General features: G+C 34.3%; 3 protein-coding genes across 4 annotated transcripts; 1 reads left to right on the forward strand and 2 right to left on the reverse strand.

Annotated features, from left to right (window-relative positions):
• Positions 1–39: 39 nt before the first annotated feature.
• LOC121770844 (protein C2-DOMAIN ABA-RELATED 4-like) lies at positions 40–2,116 on the reverse strand. The gene is made up of 3 exons (XM_042167622.1): positions 1,944–2,116; positions 1,066–1,161; positions 40–545 (listed from the first exon to the last, which is right to left on the reverse strand). Exons 1-3 carry the CDS (start codon positions 2,052–2,054, stop codon positions 243–245), a joined length of 510 nt encoding a protein of 169 aa, XP_042023556.1. The 5' UTR covers positions 2,055–2,116; the 3' UTR covers positions 40–242.
• A 6,346-nt stretch (positions 2,117–8,462) lies between these two features.
• LOC121770537 (pectin acetylesterase 7-like) lies at positions 8,463–10,834 on the forward strand. 2 transcript variants are annotated; one of them, XM_042167261.1, is made up of 12 exons: positions 8,463–8,655; positions 8,731–8,813; positions 8,895–9,021; positions 9,118–9,197; positions 9,282–9,353; positions 9,468–9,592; positions 9,669–9,729; positions 9,825–9,878; positions 9,964–10,041; positions 10,153–10,258; positions 10,348–10,493; positions 10,589–10,834. In XM_042167261.1, exons 1-12 carry the CDS (start codon positions 8,538–8,540, stop codon positions 10,676–10,678), a joined length of 1,140 nt encoding a protein of 379 aa, XP_042023195.1. In that variant the 5' UTR covers positions 8,463–8,537; the 3' UTR covers positions 10,679–10,834. The 2 variants fall into 2 exon arrangements, with proteins under 2 accessions (XP_042023195.1, XP_042023194.1); XM_042167260.1 differs by having other exon boundaries at positions 8,468–8,655; positions 9,282–9,368.
• Positions 10,835–13,208: 2,374 nt separating this feature from the next.
• Positions 13,209–16,440, reverse strand: LOC121770815. Its single transcript, XM_042167590.1, has 3 exons — positions 15,555–16,440; positions 14,636–15,443; positions 13,209–14,444 (listed from the first exon to the last, which is right to left on the reverse strand). Exons 2-3 carry the CDS (start codon positions 15,397–15,399, stop codon positions 13,238–13,240), a joined length of 1,971 nt encoding a protein of 656 aa, XP_042023524.1. The 5' UTR covers positions 15,400–15,443; positions 15,555–16,440; the 3' UTR covers positions 13,209–13,237.
• Positions 16,441–18,971: the final 2,531 nt, after the last annotated feature.

The raw sequence follows: 18,971 nt of genomic DNA on the forward strand, positions 1-18,971 counted from the left end.
CATACTTGATGGAAAAAAAATGTGAACTAAACACCTCACTGAAAATGAACACACCAAACTTACTATTGAACAATACAAGAATTTTAAATTTTTAGTACATTAAAGATCATAGGCTTTTTAGCTTACAAATTTAGCAGCAATGCTAATTAAGATCATATATGCCTCTCAATAATTTTCTCACTAAATATAATATACAAACCTCACAAACTTATCAATATTTATTGCACATAAAGAAGCCCTGTTTAGTAAGCCATATTCAAACCTCTGGAGCCAGGGACATTGATCCACTGCAGCTGAATCTCCACTTCGCCGCACTCGACGTTTCTCAGCCGGAGGCACAGATCCTGCACCACCTTCCCGTCTTTCAACACGACGCAGCTCTCCTCTGACAGGCAGTTTGTCCTCGAGGCAGGCACCTTCGTGATGATGGTGCCGTCTGGAAGCCCCTCGAGTCTCATTTTCACGGCTTCTATGAACGGTTTTATGTCAAACTCTGCGTCCCCCATCCTGTCGTCCAGGCTGAACGTGTCGTGGTCGTAGACAGTCTGGCGAATAACACAGAGGAAAATAGTCAAATTGTGAATACATTAATTCATCAACAAATGTGAAAGAATTCCACTTTTGCCAAGAAGAAAAGGATCATATAAACACAAACAATAAAAGAGGGCGAATAATTCTTGACAATTCCATCATTTGAATTAAGATTGCTTCCTTCAACCGAGACAAGCTATCGATATCAAGAAACGAAGCATAATTCCAAGGGATCAAAGAGTTTGAAAGGATTAACCCGAGTTTGATTATGTAAAGCTGTCAAATTGTTTTATAGCCGAAGAAGATCCGGCTATTCCACCAAAACTCGGAAGGCAAGATGAGGGAAAAGATAAATAGGACAAGTGCACATGGAACAACATGCCGAATGAAGTACAACTTCCATTTCACCAAGTTCGGAACAAGGGAGATATACGACTACTAGTCCTATTTGCTTCCCATCAAACGTGAAACGACAGAGACGATCTTGTTCAAAAACAAAATGAAAATGATCAAGGCCAATCAAAGTGAACTCACCAAATGGATAGGAAGATTAGAATCCGCAATGGAAAGTGTCAAATCCTCATTCCATTCAGGGTTGACATCCTTTTTCACGACACGAGTCTTCAACTTCTGCAGCAAGCCATCTATCAGAACAAGATTCGATGCCATAGCTAAAGCCGAAAGCAACAACAATCTATACAAGCAATACTTGAATACAAGCATTTAAGCATAAATACCCTTATTGCTACGAAGTTACATCTCATGTTCCACTATCGCACACAACGCAACGAGAATTAGCGAAGGGAAACACGAGAGAGAGATGCATACAAACTCTGCAAGCCCAAAAGAGTAATGGCAACTGATCACAGAAGCTGTTCAAATATTCTTCACAAACAATACACAACGCCTTCAACCAGTTGAAATCAACAACCATAGCATTAAATGTAGCCATCTTAATATCAAATTTACACAAACAGCTCATGATAACAACTATTAACATGAAAAAAAAATCCTAATTTATTCTCAACTTCAAAAAAAGAAAAAAAATTATTCAACTTCAGCCAAAGCTCAGAACAAAAAAAAAACTAGGCAGCTCAATCTTCAATTCACACAGAAACAAAAATCCTAAACCATCTATGGTCAATTTCAGCAGAAGTTAAAAGAAAAAAAAATGCTAAAAAAACAAAAAAAAAACATGAAATTGGCCAACAGCTTAAACCAAAAAGCAATTTCAGCAGCAAAAAAAGTCAACTCATTCATTTCTTGTTTCATAATGATAAACCCTTGAAAAACACCCAAAAACCTTCTTGATTAACAAAAAAAAAAGTGAAAAAAAAGTGAAAAGGATAAAAATTTGCGGCGAGCCCACGATTAGAAACGCAACCAAATTCACAAAAACAGAGCAAAGAGACCTGCTTGGCCATATTGACGACAACGTAGGGATCACTGCTGCAGACATCGCGAATAGCAAGATTTATGCCTCTCTTCACTTTAATCCTCAGAAGCCCCATAAGGTTATCCATTTTGATTCTCGGACAGACAAGCAGCAGCTGCCGCAGTGATTAGTTATGAGTTTGGACAGAATCGGTAAGCTCTTTTGGGATTTTATAGTGAAAACTGACGACTTTGAAATGTATAGTCTATGTCAACTTTTTGTTTTTATTTTATTCAACTTTTTTTTATTACTAATTTTCCCTTTGATATGTCAATCACCTGCCTAATTTATGGGTTTCTCCATTTTTTTGCATCAATTAAAACATAATTTCAGTTATAAAGTTTAGTGAACTATTTGATCTGTGTATATTTAATTACCTACGGAGTATTTGATCTGTGTATATTTAATTATCTACGGAGTATTTGATAATGTATGTATATTTTGATCAAAATCGTAATTTTTTAATATGGTTAGTGGACTGTTGATGTAATTAATTAATAAATTTGAAGTATTTAGGTGGAATTATAAAATGAAAATTGCTGGGGAAAGGTACTAATAAAGAAAGAGAAAATATTATATATTCCCTAGGTATGATGTAGTAGTATTTTTTAGTATAAGTCAAGCAAGACCACATATTCTTGCAAAAATCTAAGAAAATTTGTATGCTAAAATCCAGAGATGTTAGACAAATTGTTTGTTTCGTGGGGTAAGGCTATAGCCAAATAGTTGTTTCGGCCATTCACGGTAGTGATGTTTAGTCATGTTGTTTTCAAGCATTTAATCATATTATGTCTATTGTCTAGATTACAAGTATTTAATTTAAGAGAATTTCTGTCTAGAGTTTTCTCATTTTCGGTAAAGATGTCAAATTTGTTGGGTTATTAGAGATTTTACTATTGTTTTGTGGGTTTAAGTAAAGAAAAAAACAGTTGAATATATTATTATTAATAGAGAAAAAAGACACTTGTATGTATATTGTTTGATTTTTACAAAAATAATAGAAATGTGAGGCATATGTTATTCAGTTATTTGCTGACATTTCAAGATAAAAATAACTTTTAGTAAGAGTAGTTGTGTGAGTTGTAGTTGAATACTCCATATGAATTTGACATTTCAAGATAAAAATTTTTAATGCTAACTTTTTTGTCAAGAAAAGAAAGAAAAATCATTCAAAGAAGACCAAAAAGGGAGAAAGGTCAATAAAATAAGTGCAACATATTGTGGAAAAATAGATAAGAACCACAAATTGTGGAAATGTGGAATAAACTATTTGGTCAATTTATTTTCTGATGTTGAAAAGAAGTTGGATATTTTGTGAGTAAAAGTGAAGAAGCTTTGGGCCCCACCATGATACATTTTGTTTTCAATATGCAATGAATATCTACCTAATATCTGAATATTTCAAACGATTTGCAATTCCTTGCTACTCCGAACTACTTTAATTGGTCACACTCACACATGATTCATGAATAAATAGTCTTTCTAGATAAGAATACAATTATTTCTAAGAAAAAGATAGGAATTATGCAATTATTCTCAAAAAATGAAAGATAGGTATATTTTTGCAGCGATCATAAAAATAATACAATCATATATATATATATATATATAAAAAACTTTGGAAAAAATTATACAATCATAAAAAACGAAAGATAGGTTTGTGTTTGCTGCGATCAATAAAATAATACAATCATTTTTGAGTAAAAATGATATTCTTTTTGTTTCTAGCTTATTAGTAGTATTTGACAAATTGGTATAAACAACGATACGTGAAGTAATGAAATAGTTATATGAATAAGTGCTTGCATGAACATACTTAATCATTAAACAGTATCAATCTCTTAATTTATGTAAATAAGGTAATTAGCTATCCAATTTTTATATAATTAATCGCCATTGTTCGGCCCAATTGTAGTAATTAATGGTCATTGCAGGGCCCAATACGAATTGGGCCGATACATTATTTAACCCAATGAGGATTTGGAGCGGTCTATTATTCGGCCCAATTCTCACACCAGTTCAATGGAGTTTGGAAAATAAATCATTTGTTTCTGAAGAAAAAAAAAGCGAAATCCTTCCAACAAAAAACTTATCAAAATCTTGACTTGAAGATGAAAATATTACCAATTTTTTGTGGTCGAAAGAAAAGCAATTGATTTATGCTTTTCGTCGAACATATGGTGAGCACGAAGAGTGAAAACCAAAACCCATAACAAAAAATTGACAATCGATTCCTTCGAAAACCGATCCGATTATTTTGATCAGCCAGAAACTTCGGAAAAGATGAAATGTTCATTAAACTGAACCGATTGGAATGTAAGGAATAATTTGTTGTAATTTGTAAAGGGTAGATTCCGTTTGACATTTCGTCGAACATAACTCCGGCAGAAAACGTAAAATGAACAGTTCCTGTGTTTGATAAGGAATAAAACATGTAATGACATTTCTCCAAATAGAACAACACGTGAACGAATCCAGACACATCAAAATACTATGCGATGGGACCATTTTTTCACTTCGAAAAAACGTCGAACGCATTGCAAACAAACACATTTAAAAAATGATGCCGGATCTTTTGTAGGACATTTTATTTCAAAAAATAAATGATGGTGTATTAGATGATAATTACTTAGACGGTTATTTTTAGATAATTGTGCTAAACAATGAGATAAAATCACATAAAATCGATCTTGTACACTTTTTTTAATCTACCTACACAAAGTTTTAGCTTTTCTAATATTCCCCAAAATTATTTTTTCAACAAATTGAACCCGACGTATTTGTCAAATGTGTCAATATTGCAAATCGGACCTATTGTTAAAATGTTGTTGTTTTTAATAGAAAAAAGGTAATTTGCTTGTTTTTATACAAATGTATTATTTTACTATATTAATACCAATTGATCACTAATATAAGCATGTGGGCCAAGGAGGCTAGGACCACCATCTTTTTTATTTTATTTTTAATGAAATGTACCACTATTTATGTGAATCTACATAAAAACATGTTTATTTTATTTTTAATAAAACAGGACCACTATTTATGTGAACCTACATAAGTACAAGTGTATTTTATTTTGAATGGAATAGAAAAATTACAAATTTGCCCTAAAAAAGGGGTTGCAACTTGCAACTTGCAACTTGCAACTATGAAAAATAGTGTGTCATCAAATAAATTTACAAATTTGTAATATGATGCAAATTTAGAGAGGTCGAATAAATAAAGAAATACTACTCCATTATGTTACTAGTACTACCCTTATCTTGATGTGGTCCTACACCAATTCTATCTTGACAAAAGAAAAACGTTTTGCATGTATAATTGCTGATCCCTAAAAAATAAAAAAAACAAATGCATGAGACCCACAACTTGATATAGGTTTTTCTGTGTACGAAAATAATTTAATAATTGAGTAGAAATATATACTCTATTTGATAATCCAACATGTTTTAAATCCAACGTTAAATTTGTGTTTTTTTTTTCTTGGTTTCTGATTTTATGCTTTTTTTTTAATCTATAGTTGTTAGACACCTTTTATGTTTAGATAGACAACGTCCAATAAATATATGGTTCGTGTTTTATGTATGAGTAGACAACACCACTATTTGTTTTAACATATTTTTAGGACTCTTTTTTTTGAAGCCATTGAGATATCGATACTCTTTGGTGGTGGAGGAGGACATCGGCTCGTTTGCTTCTATTTTATTGTTTTTGCTATTGTTTTATATTCTAAGTTGTTTTTGTACTTCTAGCTTGACATATTTCTGGCTTAAGCGTTTTGGATAACATAAAAAAATCTAGATATTTAAAATCAGTTTAATTAGAAGTTAGAACACAAAAATGTAAAGACCACAAAATGAAGATAACTATTGAGAGGCTAGAGAAATAAGACAATGCACGTTTTGCATGCACAATGGCATTGCATTTACGCTATAAATACCCCTTTTATGATAACACTAGAAACCACACAAATCAATATTTCTATATCATCTTCAATCAATTGCAATGAGTATTTGTCAAGGTAAATATATATTGAATTATATGCAATAACACTAAGTGCATGTTGCTTTCTCATATTCAATTTAAATTTTATTGTACATTTTGTTCCTTTTGACTTGGTTGAACTTTGTACTGACCACTTGTTGTAATTCGAGCCCTTTGTCCAATAAAAAAAACTCATTTCACGGCTACGTATGTATGTATATATGTATGTATAGGAAAGAGTTCGTGGCCGGAGCTGGTGGGGACTCTGGGCTTTAAGGCCGTGGGCGTGATTGAGGAAGAGAACTCATTGGTGACTGCCATCATTGTGCCAATTACCCAACCCGTTGTCGGGCCATTCCTTTGCACCCGTGTGAGGGTATTTGTCGGTCCGCGTGGCTTCGTCGTTGTAACTCCCACGGTCGGCTAAGAGTTCACAAATGGAATCATGGGATACATACATATGTTGATATGCATATGTGTGTATATTTGTGTGTGTTTGTTTCTATATTTTGTTCTAGGAGGTTCAGAGCCAAATTAGTGTAATTTGGTTCTTGAGTTTTCCTATTTCGTTTCAATGTATGTATGAATAAATGTGGCATTTTGTACTCATTGTATGAATGTTACAATTGTTTGTTTTATTTTAAGGTTTAACATACCCTCCCCACTTACAATTAATTTGGAATTTTTATTGTATAATTAATACTACTATTAGTATATGAGATGCTAATGCCTTTCAAGAATGATCGAAGCAAGTGAGAATTATAGTAAAAAAAAAACACTCTTGCGTAAAAACAGTTTCCCCGTTACTTATAAAGGTTGAAACACTAAAAAATCGAAAAGGAAAATAGAAAAATAAGAAAATAAAATAAAATTTGGATGATAGTGAAATACTAACATTTTTGCCCCTCAACAACCTCTTATAGCCAAATCAATCATGCATCAACACTCCTTGCACATTTTGGCTAGCTTTGTATTTGTATAAATCAATTAATGAAAGAATGCCACACAACAAAAAATTAAGATGAGATAAGAGAGTTCTGATCGTGAGGCGTTATTTCTCGTGAAAACCCTAGTCGTGCGAGAAGGAGAAAAGTAATAAATTCATTTATTAGATTTCTTCTGTTTTGAAAAGTAACAAACGAATTATTTATAACCTATCCTAAACGATTCGACCTTCCTAATTTATCCGGGAAAGAATCGCTAATGAAAAGCTGGACTGGGCATTATTAAAGCCCGACTCAATTAAAAGGAAAACTTAACTAAGTAATAAATAAAAGTTAAAAAATAAGTAAACAATTACAAGTATAAGCTATAATTAAGTATAATCTTGTAAATATTTTGGCCGGCGAGTCCGTAATGCAACCGGCTCGTCGACCATTGGCTGCAAGTCAGTTGCTGCTCGCGTCCTTGGGTTCTCCGTTCCCTCTCTAGTCTCCTCTGCCGGCTCCTCGTGTCCTATCGTCGTCCTTACTCGTATCACATACATACGCAAAATCGACCGGTCACAAATAAATCAAGGACATCTTTAATTTATTATACTCCCCATCCATGAAAATAATCATAGTATGTAGGATGAAAATGTGTTTTGGTACAAACTTCATAAATTTAAAAAAATAGAGACAGAAAGTGATTAAAGCATGATTAACAAAATATGGAACTCACATTATTAAATAGAATAATGTCTACAATATAATAGATAAAAGTTAATTTCGATGAATAAATCTATATGTCAACAAATATTTCAAATGTCAATTAAATATAAGTAATAAAGAAAAGTGAACAGAGGGTAAAGTTGCAAATAAATAAATTCGAGAGGGCGAATGCAATTAGGCGTTGGGTGTTTTCAATTTCCCGAAGTGATTGTACGAAGAATGAATAGCTCAGACCTAAATCCATGAAATAATTTCACTTTAATATATTAGCACGTCACGTTTATTACATCGGGACCGCTCAGACATAAATATACGACAATTTTCATACTTTAGGTAAACGTTATACTATGACTCTAAAACTTACTCTATTTATTCATACATACTTGAATCAACATTAAAATGTTATATAATCAAATGATTTATACTATAAACATTAAATTTTAGGAAATACCTATATACTCTTGAATTTTAGTAATACTAGATGGGGTAAATTGTCGTTAAACTAAGTTTGGTCGAATTTTGGTCAATCCCACAACTTTAAAAAAAATTCGTCGTGCTATGTGTCTGACTAAAAATCAAAGATGTAACTGACTCGGTGCATTAAACAAACATTTGTGCATATAGTATTTTTTATATGCCACACCACATATACTCCATATAACTACTCCCGAATCCGAAATTATGGGATAATTGATAATAATACTATCAAAGTTATGTACTATAATCGGCCATCTTTAATAGAAGTTGAGCCAATGAACAAGTCCATAACATGCATGGCGTCATATTTCATTTTGCTTTTCTTTTATATAGTAGAAATTTTGTTAGGTGTGGGTTTGTCACTAAATTTAATTCTATAAGAGAGGGGTTTTGTAGCTGCATAACACCACCACCAACACATATCTCGATCACAGTAATTTCCCTCTCTCTTTCACAAGATGTTCAAGATGCATTGTATGATCATTGCCTGCTTACTAGCCGTAGCTGCTCAGCGCGTGAGCAGCTCCGAGCTCGTTCCGTTCACCAAAGTTGCCTTCGCAACAGCAAGGAGAGCAGGTGGCTTATATATATCATCATATTTTATTTTCTCCCAATAATTTTCATTATTCATAATATAACTATTCGTTTCAGTTTGTTTGGATGGGTCACCGGGTGGCTACCATCACTCGGCCGGATCAGGAGACGGAGCCAGAAATTGGCTCGTCTATCTCATGGTATAAATTATCATTTGAAACCTAATTTATTTTATATATTATTCATATTTTTATCACCTCTCATTAATTTCTTCTAAATAGGGAGGAGGATGGTGTGCAGACATTGCTACATGCCAAAGCTACTTCAATGAAACTAGAGGGAGTAGCCGATTCAGCCGATTCGAAAATTTCACAGGGATTCTTAGCCCAGACAAACACATAAACCCGGGTAATAAATTTTTAATTAATTACCCCTATACCTTATTAATTAATTAATTAGTATACAAATAAACAATATTTATATTAATAGAGTATTATTTTTCAGATTTCTACAACTGGAACAGAATTTACGTGGTCTACTGTGACCAGTCGTCTTTTCTCGGAGACAGTGAGGTTAATGGCCCAGTAAGTTAGTTCCTAAATAATTGAAATTGGTTACTTTATTTTTTTAAAAAAATATGTATATAAATTAATTCATGTTGTATTTAGGAGCACAAGGTCCAGTTCAGAGGGTCCAAGATATTTGATGCTGTCGTGGAAGACCTTTTGGTCAAAGGAATGGTTGTTGGAAAAAATGTACAGTAGATTAATTAATTCCTTTAAATGATTTTAAAATAGTGCAATATCATTTGATAATTAAGTAATAGTGTATTTTACATATATATTTATGTGTAGGTAATTCTTTCCGGCAGATCCGCCGGGGCCCTAGCAACCATCCTTCATTGTGACGGCTTTCGAGCACGTCTCCCCATTGCCTGCAGGGTGAAATGCCTATCGGACGCTGGATTTTTCATCCGAGCGTAAGAATTCCAATTTATACACTAGTTATTTTATTTTTTCCATTTTATAACTTTTCTTGTGTTTATTTTTTTGTAGTGAGAATGTCCCTTACGCGGACTATAGAGAGCAATTTTTTGCCTCGACCATCACGCTCCATGTATGTATATTATGTCACTTTTTACATGTGTATTTAATAACTTGTGATGTTTTTCTTTATTGAAATCAACATTAATTCATAATCTTGTATTACAGAAAATATCCAGATTTTTGCCGGCCACATGCACAAAAAGAATGGATCCGAATTTGGTAAGTGACATCATATAATTAGTATTAATTGAAAAACAAAATGAAAACTTGTTATTAACTAATATTTTACAAAATCACTTTGTAGTGTCTCTTTCCAGAAAATATAGTCGGAGATGTTCGAACTCCACTATTTATATTGAATAGTGCATTTGATTATTTCCAGGTACGCTACTTTGTTATATTTGACACACATTTTGCAATTATTCATTAAACTACAAATTACGAATAGAGTTCTGATTAGTTTTACAAATGGTATTTTTTAAATTTTTTTAAGGTTAAAAACCGTTTGGTTCCTGATTCGTCTCCTGATTGGGAAAGATGGGAAATGTGTTCGAACAATTTGAGCTTTTGTACGTCTTCTGATAAACAATTGATAACTGGTATATATAACATCCAACTTGACTTGCTTTTATTAATGTTAATATTAGCATTAATTGAGATTAATTAAGTAAAAGAGTTTTGGAAACAGATTTTGGGGATGCATTTTTCAAAGGCGTTAGACGAATCCTCAAAAATCCTTCCGGAGGCATGTTTATAGACGCATGCTACATTCATTCAGTAGCATATGATGAGCGCTATTGGTCACCCAATTCCACTGTCAAATTGGGAAATTTGGTGAGCTTTTTCTTGTACTTACAAAACAATGTCAATTCTTAAACAAATCATTTTTTATTTATATTTAGAAGATATTAATTTATTTATATTTGCAGACCATATTGGAGGCCTTTGCTAATTGGTATTTTGATAGAGATTCAGTCACATTGGTTACTTCTTCCAAATTTTTAGAGATTTGTACTTAAAGAAGTGCTATGTAATAGCTAATTATCTACTACTATAAACTAGTAGTTTTAGTTGTGCGAGGACTTGCTTTGCCCATTTTAAGTATATTGTTTAAAATGGTGTTATGAAAAGAAGATACAAAAAAATATTAATGAATATATTGAAGTTGTGGTGTATGAAACGTTTTGAATTGGTGACATAAAGTATATGTTTGAATTGATATCATTAAATTGAATTGTAACAGCCTCTATACTCATCTATTGTATAAAAAGAACTTAATTGTCACCCCAAACCAATCTTTCAAATAGGAAAACAACAAAATTTTTACATAGTTCGTATAAATTAAACCATGATCATGTGCATATCGAATAGGATGGTGCTCATTAGTTTGCTAGTGATTTGTGTAGCAACAATCGCACTGTCGTCGGAACCATATAGTGATCCATGCTATCAACAGTTAAGAACAATTCCTAAATGCTTCCATTCGGTTTTAGATGCTTTTTGCTACTTGCTTGATAGGCATGTATCCGATGATTGCTGCAAGATTTTTGCGTCTCTTGATTCGGGTTGCGTCCAAAGATTCGCAGACGAAGCTACTTCACGAGGCGCTTGCTTTATATACGACAATTACATTGGCCAGCAGGCTGAAGTACTTGTGCGTGTGTGCAACTCTAGGGTTTAGTACATACGATACTCCCTCTGTCCGTTACCAATAATCATATATTTATGAAAAAATATTTCTTACTATAAAAGTTTCTTGCATTGTAATAAATAAATATTTGTGTGTTTTACATAAATTATGGAAATCAAAATCAGTTATAATATGTGTACAAACTATCTTAAGCTATGATAAAATAGTGACTCCAGCTATTTTGGTTCAAAATAATTGACGGGCCGGTGACGAATCAACATTCGATAGAACCGGAACCGATGATTTCTGAACCATAGGCGCATCTAAATTAGCAGCAAAGAAACAACTAGCTAGCTTAATTTTTTTGAACTCATAATTTTCAATTATAACCATGATAACCCAACACCCCTTTTTTGCTATTATACCACGTATAGTTAGGGAAATATCGGATTAATCATGCTATTGAATATACGTACACATCTTGATTTTATTATCTAAACTAATCAAATTAATTAGGTAAGTATGATTATTCCTTGACTCTATAAGAAGGCACACATCCCATTTTTAGTTTAATGGCCCACATTTCCTAAAAGAAATTTTAATTATAATACATAAAAGAAATTTGAAAAAGATTTGGGTAAAGTTGCAAATACATAAAAGTCGAGGGGAGTGCATGCAATTAGGTTTTGGATATTTCCCCCAAATGAATTTATCAGTATGAATAGGTTACCGGTCTATCAGACCTAAATCTGTGAAATAAATTCACTTTATTTTAAAATCACGTCATTGCCATACGCAAGACACAATGCGACTGGTCACCCAATTCCACACTCAAATTGGGAAATTCGGTGAGTTTTTCTAATACTACAAATTAATTTAATTATTGAAAATTCATATTTTTTTAATTAATGTTTAGAAGAATGTTGATTTATTTATATTTCATAAATATTTGCAGAATATATTGGAGGCCTTTGGTAATTGGTATTTCGATAGAGCTGATTCAGTTACATTGGTTACTTCTTCTAATTATATAGAGAATTGTAATTGAAGTAATATGTAGTAGCTAGTTATCTATAAATTAATAATTTTAGTTTCCTTATTGCATATGGGTTGTTATAAATTGCAAATAGGTAATTCATACATAATATATTGTTTAAAATTGTGTTATGAAAAGAAGATGCAAAAAACTATTGATGAAGTTGTGGAGTATGAAACGTTATGTACAGCACATTGTTAATTAGTAAAACAATTTTAGTTATTCTTTAAAGAAGGTCGGAAACGTTTTGAACAAAGTCGACATAAATTAATTAATTAAATTCTCACATATGTTTCAATTGATATCATTAAATTGAATAGTAACACCCTCTAGAGTCTTTGTACTATAATTAACAAGACTCACAACCCCATCTTTCAAAATATTTTTACGTAGAAAAATAAGAGCGTGATGTGTATATCGATATCGAAGAGGATGATGGTGATCAGTTTCCTAGTAATCGGAGGAGCAACGATGGCAATGTCGGCGCAACCATATAGTGATCCATGCTATCAAAAGTTAAAGACAATTCCAAATTGCTTCAATTCGGTTTTAAATTATTTTTGCTACTTGAAGGAGAGGAACGTATCCAATGCTTGCTGCAAGGTTTATAAGTCTCTTGATTACGATAAGTGCATCTTAAAATTCGCAGACGAAGCAGCTGCACGCGACGCTTGTGTTGTATACGACAATTACATCGACTTTCAGGCTGACCAACTTCTGCGTGAGTGCAACTCTAGGATTTAGTACTGTAAAAGTTTCTTGCTATTGTAGTAGTAATAAATAAATATTTCTGTGTTTTTTCAGAAATGGAAATCAAAATCAGTTATAATGTGTGTACAAAAATATTCCCTCCTCACAAAATTCACAAATGAAGTCTAAAAGATGTGTGAATGATATGAAGAATTGAGAATATTACATCATTTTAGATAACTCTTTCCTAGCACAAACTAAGCACACAACATAGTAACATGATGCACATTCTAACCCACAGTAGTCATACACATTCTCATCACAAAGGTTGCATCTTCTCTTGATAGTGATGTGATTGAATGTGAGAGGGTGATTCGGGTGAATACCGTCCAACACAAATCGGCGCCCAAATTTGATGTTTCTATATTTACCAGAAGCAGCCCTGAGGCAAGAAAGGCCGAAAGAAAGGTCGCATTGGCGACAGTGATACATCCACCACTTTGGATGCAATTCCATTTCACAAAAATCACAAATAAAGCCGGAGGGATGGTCGAGAGAGGCATCAAATGACAACATTAACGAATGGTGCCTATCCCACTCACGCATTGTTATGCTCGCCGGCAGCATAGCACATCTCAAGTCCAACGCAAATTCACAATCGTTGCCACTACAGCAATATGCAATGCGGTTTTTCAACAAATATTTGCAGCCATGGCAACTTTTCAGCTTGGCAGCTTCTTCTGTTGGTGGTATTCTAGTCAAGACCAGCGGTCCATGACACGGGTGAGATGCGTGTCTGATAGTTGCCGGTGGAGAAGCGCACTTGACATCTATCTTCATCTTGCACCCTTCACACTCGTACACCATCCCGTTTGTGATATAACCACAAGAGACACACCTACAAAGCTCTGGATCCATATCTATAAATCCTGAGCTTGGGTAGAGGGTGAGTTTATGGTTTTTATAATGTGTTTTTGGGCACTTACCATACAGGTCAGACGAAGAAGAAGAAGATGATGATGATAAAGTTTTCGGAAACATGGAGCAAATGGAGTGTACAAAATATTTGCAAGGAGCACACTCGTAATATGGAGAAGAAAGTATGGGTGTTACACACACGTCACATACCTTCAACTCATCATATTCATCGTCTTCATCTCTCTCATCCATCATTTTGTAGTGATCAACTTCATCGTCTTTCTTGGACAATTCTGAAACCAAACGCAAAGGATGGCTGTGATAGTTGAATAGAAACGAAAAACTTGCGGTGGTTTGTGGCATATGCACTTCTGCTGGCATGTCTGTTACATCCGGGATGTTGTTAAGACCTTTTTCTCTCATCACAAAAGGTGTGATTAACTCCTTTGATATGTCATGCGCATGTAGTGGGAATTCAATCACATTCAAACCATCATTACCATCGCCTTCTCTGAAATAATCATCAATACAAGATTTTATATATATACGGTGATACTTTTTTATCTCAAGAACGTGAGAACACTGCACTAAACGTACAATTATATGCAAATAAATATTGCTGTATGATTATATCTAAAGACTAGCTAGTAAATCAACAAACCAGTTAAATAAGTGAGACGGAAATGTGATGAGCGATCTTACAAATTTGAGTCGTGCTCTGCTGTCTTAGCAGTCGTGGAGGCAACGCACCTGATATGCGCAAAGAATCTGCAATCACCACAAAAATAGACCCAACAGGATCTGTCTAATATTTTATGACAGACGTCACAATCGTGTATATATCTGTAATGTTCCCTGGGAAAACTAAAGGCAAGAGAAAGATGGTGGTGGTGGTATCGGGGATTTATGGGGAGAATGAGGGGCAACGACACACAAGTTTTGTGTACCATAAATTCACATGATGAGCATAAATAAGCCATGTCCACGTCTTTAACGCCACAACCATTACAATAAAATGAAAATGAGGCCTTTCTAATTAGTGTCAAAGGGTGATCAGGGTGACTCGGGTGTTCTACTTGTACTTTCCCCTCTAATCTTTCATCAACATGTATTCTTGCGCATCTTAAGTCAATGTCGAAATCACAACTTGAACATCGATAGGCAAGCTCCTTACCAATATCGCACATACAAATATCACAATCCTGACTCAATACCGGGTGGTTATCAAATAGGGAGAGGGGATGCTCGGGGTGTTTAGGGTGCAAAATTTGACTAGGCAATTCTCCACATTTCTTGTGGAGGATAATCCTATTCGAACAATTTTTAACTGTGCAAGCATAAGCGAGCTCCAAATCAATTACGGGAATACCACACCCATAGCAACTTGGAGTCCCGTCTTTACTCACATTTTCGGTGAGAATCAAAGGATGTTCGTGGTCGACACAGTCGACAATCTTCTTCTCCATGACAGAATCTCTACGGTACAATGCAAGAACCGCTCACAAAATAACTGAAAATATTCGCGCAAAATATTAATATAAATTGTTGAGAGAAATACGAGTATGCATTAATTAAACAATGAAACTGAAAAAGGCTATAGTTTGAGTTCTCTCGAGCATACCTCTATCCACGGAAGCAGAGCAAAATATGCATATAGTATTCAGAAATAAAGAAAAAAAATAGTGTGAGATGTGGATTTGTGGAAGGTGTAACAGTTCATGATTGAATAATAAACATAAACATTCTAGACAAAGTAAACTTAGATATACATCAAAGTAAAGAATAAAGAGCATTAACATTCCAGACAATATACTTAAAATAAATACTATACCTTAGTTATACACCAAAGCAAAGAATATATTTTTGTGTCCTGCTTTAATATGTAGAAAAAGGATACGAATTGATTTGGTTAAACACCCTTTTGTATTGAGAAATTTCGGAATAAGGGTTTAAATTCGTTGACCTTTCGTAATTAGGGATTCAATTCGCTGACCTTTCGTAATTTAGGGTCAAGGCATGCGTATTTTTCGTAATAAGGGATTTATGATATTTTAGCTTATTTATGTGCTTTTTTAAAATTATTTCCCTCTAACCATTTATCAAACATCTAAATTACCCCCTTCAAATTAACATAAATAAATTGATCTTAACACTGCAAATATGATGCCCAATGCATACTCGATGGCAAGTTACCACAGGTCACAGCCTTTCTACACCTGATTTATCACAATTTTATCGTCCCAACTAAGACCAACATCACTTGCAAAGTGCAGAAAACATCAACTGCCTTCGTATTTCTCTAGAGCTGCCATTTAAAGAAAACCGGGTTAGTTTGAATAATTAGCATCATTCAGAGAGTAGCACATCATTGCGCATCAACCACAATAGCAATGGCTGAATCAACCATAATAGCAATGGCATGGCAGAAGTTCATATATATACATAACACAGTTCTTTCATAAGAGGTTCTCTTCACGATCAAAGTGATGTCATTAGTAAGATATCTATCCATTTAAAAGTATGCACAAGAGTGAAACGACAAGCGGACACATATGAGAGAGAGATTGTTATAGTTCAGGAGCTTCTCAATCAGATCGACGTGGGTCATCAACATCCTTCTGCAGCAGTAGCAAACCAACAGCAAGGAATCAAGGGCATCTCTGCAAATATAAATCCAGGTTCAATGCAATGAGAAAAACAGAGGCCAGATGCATCACTTCCAAAGAGCACTAGAAAAAACAAAAGGTACATCTTGTTTCTTTCCTCGATGATTAAAACTATTAACTCAAAACAAGCATAAATTAATTTGACCTTGTGACTGCAAATATGATCCCGGTCGCATACTCGATGGTAAGTTACCGATACTATAGTCAGGTCACATCCATGATCATATTCCTACGTCTAATTTATTACTCGACAATTTATCCTCCCAACTAAGTCCACCAATGCTTGAATACGAAAGAAAATTAACTCATTTTGCCGACAAGATCAGTGCATCACTTCCAACGAGCACTTAAAAAACAAACTACACATCTTGATTCTTTACTCGTATGATTAAAACTATTTAACTCAAAACAAACATAAATAAATTGATCATAAACACTACAAATATGATGCCCAATGCATACTCGATGGCAAGTTACCACAGGTCACAGCCAAGATCATCTTTCTACACCTAATTCATCACAATTTTATCGTCCCAACTAAGACCAAATTTGAAGGGGATAGTTTAGACAATTGATAAATGGTTAGAGAGAAATAATATTAAAAAAGCACATAAATAAGCTAAAATATCATAAATCCCTTATTACGAAGAATACGCATGCCTCGATCCCAAATTACGAAAGGTTAGCGAATTGAATCCCTAATTACGAAAGGTCAGCGAATTTAAACCCTTATTCTGAAATTTCTCTTTTGTATTTGGTTGTATATAACTTTTCAACTTTAGTCCCACAATTTTAACTTCTTACGTTTTACTTTAATTCAAATTGATATCAAAGAGTGAATGACACTTACAACACTACTTTTAATCAGTAGCAAGGTCATACCTGATTGTTAAGTTTCCACATAGATTCTGTTTTTCGATAGCAACCAACGCCATTTCTGTCAAGCATTTCGTCGAACATGATTTGGGCATGAATGCCAGCAGCTCCATATGCCAGAAGGAGTTCCCATTGAAAGTCATGATTTTGTTCCCACGAGCAAAAAAACGTAGAGCGTCGTGGCAATCGCCGACGGTGAATCACGGGGTTTGACTTGGAACTGATAATATTGAGATAAATTAGGGATAATTACATGTTTTCTACAAAATGTTTCACATTTGTTTCAATTTAATGGACCGATCCGAAAACAATAGAACACACTCTTAACTTAACAAGAAGTGTTGATTGTTGAATGTATACTAACAAGATTAGGATCTGGATTCCGATATAGTAGTATAAAAAACACAAGATGTAATAAACACTCCCAGCAAGTAGATGATGTCAGATGTTGTCCGTTTAAGTTGCAAATTACATCATTTTAGATAACTCTTTCCACGCACAAACTAAGCACACAGCATAGTAACATGATGCACATTCTAACCCACAGTAGTTATACAGAACCACATGACAAAGGTCGCATCTTCTCTTGATAGTGTTGTGATTGAATGTGAGAGGATGACTCGGGTGAATCCCGTCCAACACAAATCGGCGCCCAAATTTGATGTTTCTATACCAGCCGGATGCAGCTCTTTGACAAAAAATGTGGAAAGAAATGTCGCATTGGCGACAGTGATACATCCACCACTTTGGATGCATTTCAGTCTCACAAAAATCACAAACGAAGCCGGAGGGATGGTCGAGAGAGGCATTGAATGACAACATCAATGAATGGTATCTGTCCCACTCACGCATTGTTATGCTCGCAGGCAGCATTGCACATTCCAAGCCCAACGCAAAGTCGCAGTCGTTGCTGCTGCAGCAATATGCAATGAAGCCATCCAACAAATATCCGGAGCCATGGCAAATTTTCCCTTCTGCTGCTGGTATTCTAGTCAAGACTAGCAGCCTATGATGTGGGTGAGACGCATGTCTGATAGTTCTCGGTAGCGAAGCGCACTTAACATCCATCTTTATCTCACACCCTTCACACTCATACACCATACCGTTTGTTATAAAACCACAAATCAAACACTTATGAAGCCTTGGATCCATATCCATAATTCTTGAGCTTGTGTAGAGTGTGAGTTTATGGATTTTATCATGCGTGTTTGGGCAGTCACCATAGAAGGAAGAAGAAGAAGAAAAAGTTTTTGGAAGCAAGTAGCAAATGGAGTGCGCAAAATATTTGCAAGGAGCGCACTCGTAGTATGGAGGAGAAAGTATGGGTGTTACACACACATCACATATCTTCAACTCGTCATCTTCGTCACTCTCATCCATCATATTGTTGTGATCAACTTCATCATCTTTATTGGACAATTCTGAAACCATACGCAAAGGATGGTCGTGATAATTGGATAAAAATGAAAAACTTGCTGTGGTTTGCGGCATATGCA

Source organism: Salvia splendens, chromosome 16 (genome assembly GCF_004379255.2).
Source record: "Salvia splendens isolate huo1 chromosome 16, SspV2, whole genome shotgun sequence".
NCBI lineage: Eukaryota > Viridiplantae > Streptophyta > Magnoliopsida > Lamiales > Lamiaceae > Salvia > Salvia splendens.